The sequence below is a fragment of the Numida meleagris genome, chromosome 3 (genome assembly GCF_002078875.1).
Source record: "Numida meleagris isolate 19003 breed g44 Domestic line chromosome 3, NumMel1.0, whole genome shotgun sequence".
NCBI lineage: Eukaryota > Metazoa > Chordata > Aves > Galliformes > Numididae > Numida > Numida meleagris.
This window is the reverse complement of record NC_034411.1, coordinates 54,506,361-54,524,917: the sequence shown is the minus strand read 5'-3', so window position 1 is coordinate 54,524,917 and position 18,557 is coordinate 54,506,361. Positions and strand designations below refer to the sequence as shown.

The 18,557-nt window shown below is 38.0% G+C and overlaps 1 protein-coding gene across 2 annotated transcripts in view; it reads left to right on the top strand.

The window, feature by feature from the left end:
• Positions 1–17,516, top strand: part of PEX7 (peroxisomal biogenesis factor 7) — a 35,645-nt gene extending 18,129 nt beyond the window's left edge. Inside the window, exons 9-11 of one of the 2 annotated variants that reach the window (XR_002436669.1) lie at positions 5,045–5,144; positions 5,302–5,505; positions 14,986–17,516. Coding sequence is in view for 1 of the 2 variants with exons in the window: in XM_021390908.1 (XP_021246583.1) it covers positions 5,045–5,144; positions 14,986–15,054 (169 nt within the window). In the remaining variant the exon portion in view is untranslated. The remainder of the gene's footprint in view (positions 1–5,044; positions 5,145–5,301; positions 5,506–14,985) is intronic. The other variant, XM_021390908.1, reaches the window with a different exon arrangement.

The window sequence follows — 18,557 nt, the reverse complement described above, 5'->3', positions numbered from 1 at the left end:
TAAAATGCCTAATATGTACAGGTTGGCATAATAGAAAACATACAATTCAAGAGCTGATGTTGCACCTGTTTGTAGGGTAGGTGGACAACTTCACCAGTTTCAAATTCTCTCTGATGAGAGAGCAAACCTCTACACCATTTGCAGTTGTATGGCTTGTGATATGTCTGTATCTCACTTTGTGAAATATTAATCCACAGGCTTGCTTTTTATGCTATGCCAGATATAACATACTTTGGGAATTCAGAACAGTATAGGCTTTAAAATTTAATATAAAGTAAGTGATTAAGGCTCAGTGTTCGTTTATATATATTCAAATCTGTAAAAATTGAGTATTGCATATTGGTTTGGAAAAGGACATTTCCAAACCAATTTATTTCTGAATTCCTGAATTTATATTTGATTATTACTTTATGCCTATAGACACGTATCTATTGTGTCAGTCTTAGATTGCAAAGCAACTTTCAGCTAAGAATAATGGTTTTAAAACAGAAAATAATTATTGTTTGTAAAACCTCACACCAGAAATCACTGAAGTGACAATTTTATTTTTTTTTACAACCACAGGGCCCTCTTTTGAGCTATGGATGCTGAAAAGCAGGCATAAGATCTGTCTGATAAAGTAGGGCGAGAAGAGCATGTTTGCTAACAGACTCGATAACTTAGTGAGGAGGGCTTTGAACTAGAAGTGTCAGGGTGGAGTGACCATAACCTGAAGAGAAGTGAAGGTGTGAGGATCAAAGAAGTGTGTGCAGAACAGCATTATGTTAGAGGCACTGTGAAAGCAGACTGCTACCTGTATGCAGCAGAGGAAACTAATGGGTAGTAAGTGTATGTGCAGCTGTACAGCTGTAGCCTCTTAGGGGATTATAGAAACTTAGTGGCATGTTGCCACCTTCATAGCCTCTCTTTCCTGAGGACCCTTTATCCTTTGCTACATTCCAGTACAGTGAGCTGTTAAGGACATAAGTTCTTGTGAGCTTTTTCCTAAGTTTAATTGTTATTCTCTTGCTTAACGTAATAAGGGTAGTGCCTGGCCAGTGAAATCCTCTGTTGTGTGGTTGCTGCCAGGAGCCTGACAGTCTAAGTGCTGTGTTGTCCATATGTATATAATCTTATGGACTGCTGTATCAGCATTCTGTCTTAAGTAAAATGCCTAATTTTATTTATGTCTAGGGCGTACTTCTCATACAGTACTCCACAATGGTCTATGGAGGTTTATGTGATCTTATTTAGCGTCCTCTACTGACTCAGTGCCAGCTGGTTTGCAGTGTATGGTTTCTCAAAAAGCTTCAAAGTCCAAAATAAAAAGTGGTGATTGTTTTTTTTCCAGTGGCCTTGTCTGAGCAGTATGATCGATAATCGCCATAATAAATGGTCAATGCATTTAAGCGATCTTAATGCATCCCATTGCTCTTCCCCTTTTTGACACCAACTTTATATCCTTAACATTTGGCACTAATGCTCTTCATGTAAGGTCTAGCTTTGCTTCATGCAAAGTATTGTGTAGTTGCAGCTCTGATATTTAATTTGTGAAACTGTCAACAAAGATGAGGAGTGCTCCTACCTCATATGCCTGTAAATGCAGAGAGTGGAGACGTTTTCACAGAATGCCATGTTTTACTCTTGGCATAATTCTTCTGTCCAAATGATTGCTTGCTGTCACCAGAGGAAGAGGGATCAGAGCTGAAGAGATGAAATGCAATTATTTAGGAGTTTCCTAAAATTATTAGTTCCTGGTTTTAGCATGAGTGAACAAAAAATAGAGAATGGCAGGTGGAAGTCTTTGAAAAATGTGGCACAAGTAAAATGTTATGTATAACGGGGGGAAACTTGTCACAGCAATACTTGGGGAATGTCTCTTCTAAAGAGTATAATATTATGATTACCTCTACTACATATCCTTTACTGTCACTTGCGAGAAGGAGTACGAAGTAGAGTTCTCTTAGGAAGGTTCTGAGTTTGAGTGGATGCACCATACTCTCTATGTACACATACGTGCATGCGTACAGGCATGTATGTACCTGCACATACATGCACAGGTGAAGACATGACTATATACATGCAAGACTTTGCACATTTCAATTTAATAAGAAAAATACTTGATAAACATATAAACAGGCAAGAGAAGTTGAGATTCCAGTGCATGGCATTAATTTTATATTTTGTTGAATCTACTCAAGACTTGTTGGTTTTTAGCCTCATTTTATAGCAATCCGTAGAACAGTATGGCATGGCAGTCCTTTAAAAATTATGATTGCTTGTGTGCACAAGCTATTGCAAACTAGTTCCCATGCCAACTTCATGCTGGGAGCTAACTATATTGTTTGGTACTTAAGTATAAAGATTTGTATTTAGTCCTCTGTCTAATAGATCTTTCACCACGACAAACTTCTTACTATTTGGAAGAACCCCCCCCCCCAAAAAAAAAAAAAGGGGGGGCATGTTAATTCAAAAATCAGTTTTAACACAAATGAATCATTAAAATGCCCGGAAATGTGCAAAGTACAGGAACATTTCCGGGACTTATTTAGGTCTGCATGCATGTTCTTAAGCCTTATCTCTATCAAAATTCAGTTTGAAAGAACTTCAGTGTCATCTCTTACCGGAATCATAATTTTATATATTTGGAATCTCTTCTGTATAAAAAGATCTTGTTGCATTAAGCACAGACAGTGCTTGCCCAAATCTAAACAGACGATCTGATAAATTGGAGAACTTCATTAAGCTGGTATCAAGCCAGATCTTGAAACATATTCACAGAATCGTGCTGCTGAGGTAAAGAGGCAATTTTTGTTGGAAGTTATTCTGCACTAGATAGCAAATCTGAAAGAGGTTTAAAGGTGAACCACAGTCTCCACCTGCCCATCACTGTACAAAGTTGAATGACTTGGATCACAAGAAAATCTTCAGAACTTCTGGAATAATGCTGCTCACAAAAGAAACTCCTTTTTTTTTTTTACTTCAGTCACTTGTCCTTTTTTTGTTGTTTTTTTCTTCAACTGAGAAAATGTTTTGCTTTGCTCCATTGCTCATTCTTTTTTAACTAAAAATTATCTTCCAGATAATCAAAATACTTATCACTGGCATTTTCCAGCATGAAACTGACACCTCTGCAGTAGAAGAACGTGTTAATTTGAATGTCTCAGTTGATAGTAGCTCCTTCAGTGTTGTAAGAATTTTCATTGGTAGCAAAGTTGCTAGTGGTAGTCAGAGCCTCGAGCATTACAGCTGATGAAATTAACCTTATTCAGAACTGTTTGTAACTTTTCGATTATGGTTTGACTTCATTGCAATTGTGGAAGTCAGAATCACTCATAGACTGGTGTTAAGCACGTGTGTTCTTTTTAAAGAAGACAAGAATTACAATTTTATGGTAAATATTATAACATATGAATAAATGTGACGTTATTATAGTTTGCAAATTCACTGGCATTTTCCTGCCTGCATGTGCTAGCTTTCTGAAAAAAGTATTAGATGGTGGAATCTCTCTTAAAGTTAGGAAAATGTTGACCACAGGAGCTACTCACCAAATGGTTCAACCTCATAAATGAAATGTTCTCTTTCATCTAGCAAAACAAATTTCTGCTTCTTTTAATAGCACTATAACATTGTTGAAGAATACTGCCAAGGGATATTTGTGTATTTTCTTTTTCATTTCTTCTAATGAACAGGTCTGTTTGTATAAATGTTAAATATTTGTAATTAAAAATATTAAGTAATGTATCTTTAACGATAGCAGTATTTAAATATATGTTTTTCTTTTAATTGGAAGTGCATCTTTCCATTAAAAGAAAAAAGACAAATCATGGAACAAAGAGTAAGCAGAACCACACTAGTATTGAAAGCTGGGCTACAGATAGTATTTTTTACTTTGTACTGCAGTAAAGTATCAGAGCCACCATGTAATTGTCATCAGTGGTTTCCAGTCCTAAGACTGTACGATTTTTGACCGTTCCTTACCTTCTTATGAACAAATGGGTGAGGATGAAAATGCTGAGATGGTCTTTTTTCCCCTCTCTCTTGCAAAATAGGTTGTTTATCTTAGATCTCAGGTACTAGGAAAAATTTAAGAGGGTTGTTGCTATGGCACAGCCATTGTGCTGATACCACTTTGGTCATTTATTAAGGAAATAACATCTACACATTAAACAAACTTATCCTGCTGGCTCCAATGTTTGCTATTTTACCTGAATTGGTTTGAACGTAAAGAGCGTTCAGTGTAGTTAGTCTGATAATGAACTGTTCTTATTAATTATTGTCACTTTGCCCAATAAGAGTAATGCAAAGAGACCTTTGTGATTGTTAGAAAAGAAATAAAGCGTCTGATTGACCACTGTGAGAAAATTAAAACTGTAGAAAATCTGGTTACAGCTGCCGCCCCCCAAAATGTGCAGTACTCTGCAGCCTGTGGACTTTTCCAAGCAATACTGTACAATCCTCCCCCCAAAAAAACAAAAACAAATCTTTCTTTTGTGCCATCATTAGACTGTGGTATTAATTGTATAGTGCCACTTGATCTTTGTAGTACATGTTTGTTACTAAAGTATAATGTTTTACAGAAGCACAGTCTCAAACTGGAGACTGGGAATGGCCAATGTCATACATGAACAAGTAGTTTTCCATAAATAAACATCTCATACTGAATGATACCAAATATTGAGAAAAATGATAATTAGTGCTGATATCTTACAGGGATACAGTTATCCAGCTTTCAAGAAATACAACAAGAAAATTCTATCCTACATTTTTTTCTGTTTTAGTAATGTCCGAAATGGTGGTCTTTAATGCCAATTTTGATCTCACTTTCTGCAACAAGAGACAAAGATGGCTTTACCCAGTGAGGTTAAATTTATGCAAATCAGCAGATGGCTTTGCAGGAATATGATTAGTTATGTTTTCTAAGTGGATGAGTTTGCTCTTTTAAACATCCTGGCAGCAACAGATTTGTCAATATCTCAAATTATATTTTTTAAATGGCCTTTCAATTACTTTAATTGTGGTTTGTTTGATTTTTCTTTTCTTCCCACCCTCCCTCCCTGTATAGATTCTGGGACTTTTCCAAGCCTAACCCTTTGCTGGAAACGGTTGAGCATCATACTGAATTTACATGTGGACTAGATTTAAGCCTTCACAAATGTGGCCAGGTAAGAGACGTGACATATTTACCTTTCGCTTGCCTATTATAGCCAGTTCTGTTAAGGCTTGACTACAGCACTTGGATCCTGAATAACAGCCACCAGATCGCAGAAAGCTTTTGAAAGTGAATCTGGCTGAATGCTTATTAAGTAAAATCCTTTTTAGGTGCATATTTATTTATAAAGCAGTTACTTGTGTTGAGCCGGAGAAGAGGACAGAACTGACAGAATTACCAAATCAGGTAGCTGAAAGCCATGGCAAGCTCGTGGAAAATGAGGTGGCTTTATTTTGGAAGGAAGAGTAATGGAGAATGGTCTAGGATACCAAACAAAGACATGGAGCTGTGTTCCATCTACTTGAAAAGTTAAGGTTAGTATTGCTAGCGTCACACTTGATCTCTGAATCTGGTTTATCATAACACTAGGAGTACCACAGGAGTCTCAATGTATATTCAGAATTATAAAACCTTCAGTTATTAATCTGAATGAGTGGGACCCATTTTGGCAAGGGCACCTCCTTGCGTACTGGTTGTGGTAGGATTCTCTCCTCTGCAAATATTTCTGTTTTATAAACAGAGAATTGTTATATGTAGTATAAATTGGTTGTTTTGTGTTTTTTTTTTTTCCAGCAAGAAAGGCAGAAGAAAACTGAAAATAAAGTTAATAATTTACTTTAAAATGTATAGTTTTGACACAGAAGTTACTGCCACTTGGTTAACTATGCTGCAGATGTTATTTGCATCTAGATTCTTTTCTAATTCAAAGTGAAATTCATTTTTTATCTTAGGTGAAAATGACTTATTTCATTTGAGATGAAATTCTGACTGGACAAAATAAAACCATCCTAATTTCTGCTACTGACAAAATAATATGGGAGAAAAGTGTCAGTTTGGTACAATACTTAGCTTAGTGCATGTGGACTCATTCTTGGCATTGGTGCAGACTTGAAGAGCTTCATGCCAGACTGTTTGTTCCCTTAATTCTGGTGCCTCAGGGGTGCTGCGGTAGCTATTCATGAGGCCGTGCCGTGAACAGTGTAGGGCAATTTGTCAGATTGAATAAAAATCCCAAGGTTCAGGTTATTTTTCATTGGGGCAGAGCAAGAGTAGCGTAAAGGCCAGTTGCTAGGAATTAAAGCTTCATCCCAAGTGAGTGCACAGATATGATTCTGTCTGAATTGGAGCCAGAGAGAGCAGGAAGCATAGCTTAATGCTTTAGGGCCTTAGATTGCTACCTCACAGCGTGCTCGGAGCCCAGCTCAACTTTCCATGAAGTTGGTGTGGCTTTTGCCATGGATCTGAATGAGATGACAAAAAGGGTTTTCTTCCTTTGTATTGAGAATGTGATTGCATCTTGGTTCTAAGCCTGTTGGAAAGAGCCCCAAGTGTTACAGTGGATGGTGTTTTTGACTGTCTGGCTAAATACGTTGTCTTTTTGTGTGATACATCTGTCAAACTGAGTTCCTGCTGAAAGGACATTCTTTCTTTTGTGACTGCAATGTATGGCACAGCCTTCTTGGAACAAGGCTCATTGACGATAATGAATTCAAAGCAAACAGCTGCACCTGCACTGGTGTGTTGGAAAAAGGAGAATGTTGTGTATACCTATCTACATTAGGGCATTCATGCATCCAGATATCTTTTTCCACGCAGAAATTGTGCAAGACTTGTGTTGGGCTTAATGTGGAAGTATCAGCCTGTAAATCCAAAGTACTTATCCATGTACAGTTGTCATGGTTTTATGATTTTCGGTTATTGGTATTCCACATCATAACATCATGTAGTGAATGTACCTGGTTCTCAGAAGAGAAGGACTACTACAGTCCCCACGGCACTTTGCTCCTCTGTTACCATTTTCCAGCCGGAGGGAAAAGATAAAAGCTCGCAGTATAAAAACTTGCAGATCACGAGACCTCGTCCCCTTTTTCCGCCGTCTCTCGTCTTGGCAGCACCTCGCTCTCCAGCCGTCTTATCGTCGGTAGTAGAGTAAGGCCTACCTTGACTTTGGGACATTCTCTCTCTCTGTATTGAATTTATCAGCTTAAATTGTAATTATATTGTATTATAGTGTGTTGTTTTGCATTCCGATATTTTATTTAGTAAATTAGTTTTGTTTCTCCTCAGATTGTTGCCGCTGTTCTTTGCTCTCAGGGCCATCTCCCTACCCTTTTCCCCTTTCCCCTTTTCCCGGGACGTGGGCCCTTGGGTCCCCCGTCCCCTTTGTCACGGAATCGGGCCTAACGCCCGTAAACCGTCGACAACAGTTCATGCCAATGTGCCTTCCAGACATAAATTTGGCATCTGCAATAGCTTTAATATTCCTCTGCTTTTTCTGTTGAGTTGATTTAGTGAATTGTGATGATTGGATATCACAGCAATTGGCAATGTAAACATTGCTTAAAAAAAAAAAGGGAAAAGAAAACAACAACAAAAAAAATCTGCAATAGAATTGAACTGCAACTACCAGATAAAAAGTGAATGCTTACTGAACAATCTGAGCCCTTGCAGCTTTTCCCTGGCTTCTACGTTGATCCAGCAAAGATTATTTGCCTAAGTTATGCTGCTGCTTCCAGTATGTAGGTTGCTGTCATGGCTGTTCTCTATCAAGAACTGATAATGAGTCCCAATAACTGTTCTTCACGCATTTGTATGATTTGTGATTTTCACTGTATACTTCAGAAGGAGTTACAGTTTGAGATCAGAACTGCTTTACTCCTTCATGCAATGGACAAGCTATTAATTAATAGTCATATTAAGTACCATTCTTACTGTCTAAAAAGCTTTTTATGTCAACATGGTTTGGAAGGCAAAATTGTTTTTTCTAGCCCTCTGTATGGCTGTACACCCATTTGTAAATATTCTCCCAGAGTAGATTAGCTCACATAAAACTGGTTTATCTTATTTCTTCAAAGTGCCTGGGACTCCAGGGTGTGTCACTATAACAAAGGGCATGGCTACAGTTTTGCTCTGTTGCACTGGAGATGGTGATGTGAGATATGGCAGTGCATGCATGATAATAATATGGTGCTAGGTGCTGATACCACTACAGTACCTGTGAGATCAGTTTTGTGCTCTCTTTTTACAGTGTTCTTTGTGACTCAGCTTCTCTACATCTCTGCTTTCTTCTCCCTAAAGCAGTAGGGTATCACGAGTATTTTGTGTCCATACCAGTCTATGCTCCTTCCTTCCATGTGCCCAGAGGCCATTAGAACCCAGAGGAGATACTTGCTTTGTAGCAACAGTCTGTTGATCCAATGATGTACTGCTGTGCTGATGGCATCGTGAGCTTTCATATGGCATCAGTATCACTAAAACTTAAAAAGGTGTCATTCCTCAGTAGTTGGAGGGAGATGTAGTCAAACTGTACTTACTTGAGATGTATCCCCTGGAGGTAACTGAAATCTAGTTCTAAGATCTTGCAATTTTATGGAGAAATCTTTGATTGTCTGTCAAGTTCTGGTGTACAAGTTTGTTCTGCTACCTGTTTTCTACGTGCAGTTTGTGCAGTATACAGCCTTAGCTATACCAGCACAGAAAGTGGGAGAAAGGGCAGGAGAGGAGCAAATGGAAAGGCAGGAGATATCTGTAGTGAGGCTGTTTTGCTCTGTTTTGCTGTTCATTAGTCATGCACCCTTGTCAGCCCCAGAAACAGCAAATGTTTTGTATAAAAGTACTTCTTGTGGAAATGTATAGAAAAGCAAAGACCTTGCTTTTGCTCATTTGCTCTTATCTACTACACTTAATTACCAGAGAACCAATAGCTTTCACTCAGCTGTTGTAGCTGTCACACTGCTGTAATTGTATCACTATCTCTACTGCATTTTAATCTCTCCCTATGGACCTTCTCTGGGATGTTACTGAAGTTATGCTGTTGGTGATCCTTTGAGATAAAAAGATTCTAGAGCAGCTCTGCTTTTACTTAGCTTCAGAGTGGACTTTTACATGGAAAGATCAGATTTAACTAGCTGCAAATATTGTCATTAAACCAAAGTGAACACCTTTACACAGCTGGAAGAGGAGAAGAGGGAGGTGACATTTCTTCCTAGCAATTATTGCAGTATGTCCTTTGCAAACTGTTAAATTTTCACTGTATAAGTCAAAGTTAACCATTTATGAATAATAGTCACTCATAGTGACTATTATCAAGAGAAGTCTCATCTTAGAGCACTTGGAAAAGTTGCTGCCAGGCATCACAATGTTGTGGAAGCTGCAGTGTCAGTCTGCTGAGAGGAAAAAGTAACTGATGCTGATGTACTGAAAAGAGATGTGAAGCAGCAGTTTCTTAATAAATGTGTTGGTTGTGTGCTGTATTTCAGTAGCTTAAAAATAATTTCAACTCCTGAAAGCCTCATTTGTTAGTCCACGTTCTGGATTTCGTTTTAGGTCTGCATAATCAATAAATATTTGAGTTATCTCAGTGAATTGCGCTAGTGAAACTCAGTGGAAGACAATGGGGTTTTTCAGCTGTTGCTGAAAACTTTGCTTTACCAGTATCTGTGATTGTATTCAAAAAAGAAATTTAACTCTCAGCTTGAAGATTGGATGTGATCATTAGGAAAACACAGTTTCCCTGCATTTTGACTGCATTTTGGGTCACTGGGGCACAAGCTTGGAAGGGCTGGTTCCAGAGTATCTTCTGCACAACCTAAGATTGTGTTTACTGATCAGGGAATCAGGAGGTGTGTCTCCCTTTATCTATAAGTGCAGAGGAACTGCTGCTGCTACTGTGGAAATTCCAAGGCTTTTCTAACCTGCAACTTATGCCTCAATTTCCTTTACATCTTATTCATGGAAAACACAATCAGAAGTCTTACATTTAGAAAAGCACAGCATGACTACCACGTTGTCTTCCTGTTGCCCGTGTTGGAGCAACTAATGTGTTGAGATGGGTGACTGATTTTTAAATTGGTGAATTGTGACACATCTTTGAAACCTGAAAAATAATGCCCCCTAAATCTTTTATCTCCCTAAGAAATAAATAGATTTCTTAAGCAGTATCTGAAATAGCTGTTCTTTATAAGAACTTCAGGTTGAGGGTTTAATTCTGTCTTTTTTGGAAACAGCAATTAAATCACTATGTGTTATTTTCAGAAGTACACTAGAGAAATCTGTCACTGAAAATTCAAAATGAATGGTTTACATTTACAGACTCCATCACTTTGTTCTTGTGTGAAGGTAGACATCATGTGCAGCTCATGGCATCTTTTGACTAAACAAAAGGCTGTACCACTAGCCTAGATTTTCTAGTACAAAATAGGTATTGAGAACATTTTAATTCATGCATGGTCCATTATGTACTTAAGCAAATTGTTTTGGTGAAGAAGGAGATCTGCCTATTCTATCTCTTTTTAATGGCCCCAGTCCAGAGGAAAAAAAAAGTACTAATAAAGTGCTAAAACAGAAATGTTTTCTACTTTTTCTAGGATATGGTATGTAAATGGAGGACTAAGGCCAAAACTGTTCTAGTCTGGAAGTGGAATACTAGGAGTGATCACCTCTGAAAGCAAACCTAACTACTCTCCATCTTGCATACATACAGAGGATGTTCAGAAGTCTTCAAAAATATATAATAATAATATAAATAGGCTGTTAAATTCCATATAAAATGCCGCAGAAGATAAGAAACTAAAAGAGGAAGGGAAACACAACATTAATGGAAGAGAAGAACTGAGTATTTTTTCTGATACCTCTTCTTACAGAAGAAAGACAGGTCTTATTGGTTTTATTTGAAAATGGGGTGAGATGGAGAAAAGCTGAAAAGAGAAATGAGTCATTATCAGACACATCTGTGCATTATCTGGATTTATTACAAGCACTCAGGAAGCTGAATGGCACCAAGGTACTTCTGGATTTGCCGTTAAAAAGGATGAAAATATTGGCATGGAGAAAGCTGTACTTTCTTCAAATCCCTTTATAAAGGGGCTACTGAAATCAGTTTTTAGTTGTTGTTTTGAGTTTTGAATGTAATTCATCTGGATTAGGGCCTGAGGTTTTATTATGGATTCAAACATTGGGAAGAAAAAAAAGCTAATGACTTGGGAGATTTCTCTTCTTTTTTTTTTTTTTTTGCTCCTTCTGAATAGTAAAGAAGCAGAATGTCAATCAGATAATTGCACCAGACTGAATGGATTGTCCTCAGGAGCTGGAAAAGGTCTAAGTCTATTGCAAAGCAAGATGATTGTGATGAATAGGAAACAGCCTGTCAAGGAAGTAAATCAGTTAGTAAGTCAATGGAAATGTCTTTGGTAAATTAATGGATATCAATGTTAAATCAGTTGGTGGGAAAAATTTTTATACTCTGTGACAAGGAACATTTCAATAAAATACAGGATAGCTGCTTCATTTAAACGATGATTTTCTAATCAGGCAATCAGATTCCTATGATAACTGCAGGTTTGGGTTGATTTGCTTGCGTTTTGGCTTTACATAAAGGGAAGAGTAGTGATACCCATTTTGTTTTTGTGCTTGAGGTAGATGTGCTTAAATCTCTGCTGGCAGATAACTTGGCATGACATTTATGTTGCGGCAATAACAATACAATACCCCCAGCACATGTGCTAGTACAGCAGTTTTCCTACTGAAATAAAAGGGTAAGACAGAAGTAGTTAATACAATTTTGTTAGACTGCTTTTATCCCATTAACCTTTAGTAACAATTGATAACTGGCAGGAAAATTACCAATTTTAGAATGTGTATTATTATGTGGAATTTAGAACTTGTATTATTTCTTGATGTAATTCAACAGTCAGTGTAAGGTAGAATATTCTTTTTTACAATTAAACTGTTGCTATTCTCCTTTTGTCTGCAATTTCTGATAAATAAAAGTTGCTTTAGTAGAATTGTATTGTACTGTCACAAGAGCTATTCAGTGTGCATAAATGATAGTGACATATGGGTGTCCAAAGTATAAGGAAATTATAATGTATACAGTTCTTTGCAACTGAAGTAAACTGTCCTTTACTCTGTTTGTGTGTTAACTTAAAAAAAAAAAAAAAAAGAGGAGAAGAAGTAAATCACATACTCTCTAAATACAGAAATCAGTGACATTTGTTTCAATCTGTAAGTTAAATTTGTCTCAAGACAGCAAAGAATGTATTTTCACTGAAGGACAAACCTCCATGTTCGTGGTGGTGAGGAACTGCTGGCTATGCAGGTGATGTTTGAGTTGTTAAAGTTTTCCTTTGTCCTTCATCTTACTGTGGAAACACTTTCTCCACCTGTTAGTAACATCATCTCATTGGTCAAGATATGAAAAACATAAAGGAAGTTAACGATCTAGTTTCTGTGCCTCTGTTTACTGTGATGTGCTGGATTAGCCCTCCTCCCAGTGGGAATCCCTGCTGCTTTTTAATATTTAATTAAAGTAACACTTATTTTAAAATCAGAAAAAGAAAGGCTAATGTGCTTTACAGTATGTATTAAAACATATTCACATGTAATTTGAGAAGTGACCTTTCTAAGCACTTTTTAAAGCACTTGTTCAATATCCTATGCTTTCCTCTTAGCAAAGGCATACAACAGTCATAAGAACGCTGTGGAAGATAGGTCTTTGTAAGAAAAAAAAGTCAAAATGAAAGGAGAAGACATTTGGTAACCTGATGCAGTAGCTGTGTAAATATCCACTTATCTTTATCTGACGGTTCTTCTTAGTGATTCGTATTTGAGACACTGACATTGGTGTGTGTAGCAGCTGTCTGGAAATTAACATTTGCTGTTACTCTTAACTTACAGTTGTCACCTTTCTCTTACGGTCTTAACTGTGTCTTGGAGAAAGTATTACAGAGAAACAGAAATACAGTTGCTTTTGCTAGTGTTGTTCCAGCCAGTAGCGTCACAATTTGACATGCATACCTGTTTGTTGTTCCTTACGTGTGTACTCTCATCAAGGTTTCTGATATCGGTCTTCCACTGTAAAGTTCCTGCTGTGCAGGAGAACTTGATACAGCACTATTTGTTGTAGCTTTATTTTCCTTCTGTTAGTTGGTTACCTCTTCATCTTTCGTGTTCTATCTTTAAGTCAATGAGTTGGGCAAATTACCACAAGTGATCCTTTTAAAATCCTCTTTTAATCCCCATGTTTATTTTGAGTGTTGCTAGATTAAATGGTTCTGTAGCTATATTTGTTCAGAGCCTGCTTCAGGATGCTAATTATATTGATAGCAGGTGGGAATTCCCATGGGTTTTTTCCAAATGTTATCTTGTTTCTGCATGAAAATGTAAAGTATTAGGGAAATGCAAATATTGATCCAGAGCTCTAGAGAATATTTTAAAACTGTATTTTATATGATTGACAATTTCTGCACAGCTTCTTTAGTGGGAAGCTCAGATTTTCTCTCTCTCTTTTTTTTTTTTTTTTGCATGATTTGGAGGGACTGCAATGCAGTAGAACATTATACCATACAAAGCTCTATTATGTCGTATGAATAGACAGACATTTTTGAGAGATTTTTTGGTACGTTTAGATGTATATGGAAGACACTTCAAATAACTAAGTAGAAGCAGCTAAGGAAGCAATAGAAATGAATAATAGTGCAGTATAGTAAACACAAAATGGGCTAATTATAGTATAAAATCAAATATTGAAGCTGGATTTCCAAATTTTTCATGTGCAGCTGTTCGTTCTGGCTCTAGAAGAGAACAGGAATTGGAATCTGAAGCAGAAAGGAGCTTGTTGTGTAGGGGATACAATACTGTATCTTTTGTTATCCCAACTGGAAAGGACTTTATAAAGATAATTCAAGATGGATTCAGCCAGATTTATTGGTACATATCCGCAGGACTCATCAACTTTTTAGCTCACCTTTTTCTGCTTTCCTTTGCCTTAGTCATTATCCTACGCAATATTCTGTGATTATACACTATGTTACTTGACTAATAGTCAGTGTGGTTAACCCTTTCATTTTGTTACAGACTCTCAGATGCATTATCCAAATCATTATCAAACTAAAGTATTCTATAGTGTACTTCTGCAGAATCTCATTATTTATTCAAACCTAGTGTTGTAGAATTAGGTTAACCTCCTTGTTTGTGATTTTAGTTTCTAACTTACTCCTGAAATAGAGCTTGGGACTTGCGATTCAGAATATTTTCAGTTATATTGGAATCAGTTGCTGTGTTTGTAAGAGGCAACTGGCATGAGTGGCATCACTTCCTCATCAGACTAGGGTGGTCTATGTAGTGCTTGAAGGAAGTAACACCTACTCCCCCCCCCCCCATGGCCTTTGAGATGCCTTTGGTCACCAGTACTCAATTCTCAGCAAACAGACATCTCTTTTCTCAGCAAAAAATACGGTGTTCTCTTAGCTTGTTAGTCTGAGACTGAAGAACTGTCTTAATTCTTCAAGAATCATCCTGTGTCATTTGGTCTTTGTTTCTTGGTTCCTCAACTCTCCATTTGACAAATGTCTGTAATGACTTTTCCAACATGCAAGTATGAGGAAGTTGGTCACATTGGATCATGAAGTGCAGAGATGTCATGGTAAAAGAATCTTGAAAGCCTGTGAAGAGATGTCACACGACCTGTAAATTTGTATGTCCTTCCTTCATCCTATTCTGTTATATTTTGCATTAGCCTACATTGAACAATCACTTCAAACTCCAAGGTTTCCCTGCTTTTCTCATGCGAAGTATTAAAAATAGGCAAGTGTAAATTTCTGGGCACTTTAGTGAAGACAAGTTTGTTTTTTTTTTAAATGAAAAAAAATAAGAGAGCCACCGCCTTGTTACCTAATTTTGAAGCACTGTAAATCAGAATACCAACCGAAGTTAACCCAACAATATGTTTTAATTTTTTTTAAGTTCCATCTGTTTTTTGTCAAAATGATGCTAAATAAATTTTGTTTGCTTTGTAGGTGGTAGACTGTGCTTGGGATGAACTTGTCAAGATCTACACTCCATCATGTCTGGCAGCTGCTGCCTAGAGAGAAATTGAAGATCTGACACACTGGGAACCTTTTTGTCACCGTCCACAATGAGACTTGTGCTAAACTGTCAATTGTGTCACTAATCTTTGTGTCTTTTTTTAAGTAAAAGTCTGAACTGAGGTGTTATGCACTTGAGCTTGTAGACTTGTTCTACCAGACAAGTAGTACTTGGGTCAGCAAAATGTTCAACAGCTACTGATTGGCTAAGGAGTGACAGAAGCAAATATGAACTGGTGTCTTCAGAACTACCAACAAAATTTTGTGATTTGTCTGGCTAATGGGGCAAACAGAGGCCAGAATCTTTGTGACTTGTATAAAGAATAAAAGTAGCTGGTGGTGCATTTGGAGATTGTCACTGTAGAAAAAGAAGAGTCTTTTCACTATAAAGTACTTTAATGTCAACCTGAGGCTTGTATCCCTGAAATCCGTTTATATTGAATCGTTTTGCTGTGACTCACATTGCATTATCTTCTTGTCCAATATGATGAATACTCTTGATAGACAGTAAATGTCATAGTTTATAGCCAGCTGATTCTTTTAACCTTTTTGATTGCTGCTTCAAAGAGATGGTAAAGATTATTTTCATACATTTTTCTCTTGGATCTTCTTGAGTAAAACAGTTAATGAAGTCATGCAGAAAAATACTCTAGGGAAACAGAGAAAACACTTAGGAAAAAATGAATTATAAACAACCCTAACTGGATCACAATCTTCAAGATTTAGAGATATGATAACCATCTCTTCTATTAGATTTATCTTTTACTTTCACTTAGAGAGTTTTTCCAAGAGATAGGAGTGTGGCCATACATTCAGCGTTTCTGGAGCTCCCACAGTCTGGCCAAAGTTGAGAGCTGATGTCCAGACCAGGTGAACATACACACGTGTGGATTAACTGCATGGCATAAGCACAGCGGCTCCAGAGTAGCCAAGCTATTATCAGATGTGCAAGAATATGCCCAACATTTTATAGCTGTAGTAGTTTCTATGCTCACTTTGACTCCTCAGCTCACGTGGTGCGATTTTGGCAGGAGGGTTGGAACTAGATGATCTTTAAGGTCCCTTCCAACCCAAGGCTGCTCTCTTGGTCTCATGCCAGCCATTCACACCCCTCCTTTTCTCACTTTTTTTTTCCCTAAACGTTATTAAAACTGTCTCATTTCTGCTGCTACCCCATATCACCAGACTTCATCATTAAAAAATTGCAGGTGCCAATTTTTCTGCCAGGTTTTTATGGTCTTCTGTTAATGAATGCTGTACGCTGCTGGGTTGCACCACTCATATATCAAGCAATAGCAGACACTGCCAGACCTGCTGGATGAAGAAATGAAAGGAAGAATTCTGCAGAGCTAAGACTTGCAAGTTGCAAGGAAAGAGTTATTGTGCTATCTTGGAGAATGAGCCTGGGAGCTTGCAGGCGGCCACAGAGCAATATGGACATACGGACTCAGTGCTAGAACAAGACAGAAAGAAACCCCCCTTTCACAAGATGAAAAATTTGGATAAGTTTTTCTGGATCAGTGCAAACTGGCCCTGGAATGCCATCTTGTTAAGGTGAATGAAATACAAAGCAAAGTAGATTTTCTGTTGTACCAAACAGTTGAACCAAATTCCACGTTTATTGCACTTCTGTGTGATGAGGAATGATGCAACCATAAAGCTATGCTATGTAGAGCTTTCAGCAATATTATGGGCCATAAAATCTCATTGTAGGTATTAAATTTATTATTTTGGCCTTAACAGTAATTCCAGTTTTCTGCTCTATCCCTTTTTTCTGCTTAGACTGCAAGTTACTTGAGTGAGTGGTATATTTTGGTGGTGACTGTGTATTGTGTATGCGTGTTTCTGTTGGGGTGGATGTTTCTAGAATATTGCCGTAGTTTATTGGTTAGAAAGGCAGATTTGTAAAAATGAACACAGGGAAAGAAACAGTGCCCATTCTGATCACGCACACTCAACGCATGGATTAAACCTTTTCCTTACAGCCTTCACTTCCCCTCGTATCCAGGTTAGCTTCTGTGCTGAAGTTTGCTGGGATTTAATTCTCTTGAAAAATGGATGAATCCAGAAGATGTGTAAAGTGAACAAAAACTGTGGCCTTTACTCTTCCTGTTTGATCTTTGAATGGGGAGAACATGCTGTAATCTTTTGCACTGTAACAGAAAAAAATCTTTCAATAGTTGTTGCTGAATCTTAATTCTCAGGGAATCGTTAAAAAAAATTCCCCATTTAATGTCCACTGTACTAGCTTCTGATCTTTGTTTTTTGTTTCTATTGAAACAGGCCTTTGACTATGGCAATCGCAAAGATACGTGTTCTACTTTTAAACTTGCTCTTGTGGAAGATTTTGTTTAATGGGAGTGTATAGGTTTCTTCTTGGTTCAAGAGATGTATTGATTAATCATGTTTTAAAGGAGTGGATTTGTTATTCTGCAGTGCTATTAAATTAATTGCATACGGTATCCTTGCCTAAACTCTTGTATTCACTTCCACAATTAAGAAATGTTTTCAAAAAAGCAGTGAAAGGTACTGAGACTTATTGGTAATGAGAATTACAATCATGGTTAATATCTTCTGGGAATACTGAGTGATAGTTGCAGTTTTCCTCTGTGTTTTGTGAGACATTACATCATGCAACTTCACCTAGTGGTATCTCTCATCAGGTCTGCATTTGATCAAGGAAAGTTATTTTCACAGAATCACGATACTGGGAGTTGGACCTCTGGAGATCACCAAGTCCAACCCCTTACTGAGGCAGGTTCCCTACAGTTGGTTGCACAGGAAAGCATCCAGGTGGGTTTTGATATTTCCAGAGAAGGAGAATCCACAGCCTCTGAGCAGCCTGTTCCAGTGCTCTGTCATCTTCTCAGTAAAGAATTTCTTCCTCGTGTTCGTATGGAACTTCTCATGTTCCAGTTTGTGCCCATTGCCCCTTGTTCTGTCTCTGGGCACCACTGAAAAGAGCCTGGCCCCATCCACTTGACTCCTGCTCATTAGATGTTTGTAAACATTGATAAGATCCCCCCCCCAGTCTTCTCGAGGCTGAATAGTCCCAGGTCTCTCAGCCTTTCCTCATAAGGAGAATGCTTCAGGCTCCTAAGTACTCTTACAGCTCTCTGCTAGGTTCTCTCCAGAAGTTCCGTCTTTTGAACTGGGGAGCCCAGAACTGGACTCAGTACTGGCCTCACCAGGGCAGAGGAGAGGTGGAGGATCCCTTGACCTACTGACCACACTTTTTAATGCACCCCAGGATGCCATTGGCCTTCATGGCCATAAGGGCACACTGCTGGCTCATGGCGAACCTGTTGTCCACCAGAACACCCAGATCCTTCTCTGTAGAGCTCCTTTCCAGCTGGTTAGCCCCTAACCTATACTGATGCATGCAGTTATTCCTTCCCAGATATAGGACTTTGCACTTGTCCTTGTTGAACCTCATCAGGTTCCTCTCTGCCCAACTCTCCTGCCTGTGCAAGTCTTGCTGAATGGCCTTCTGGTGTGTCAGC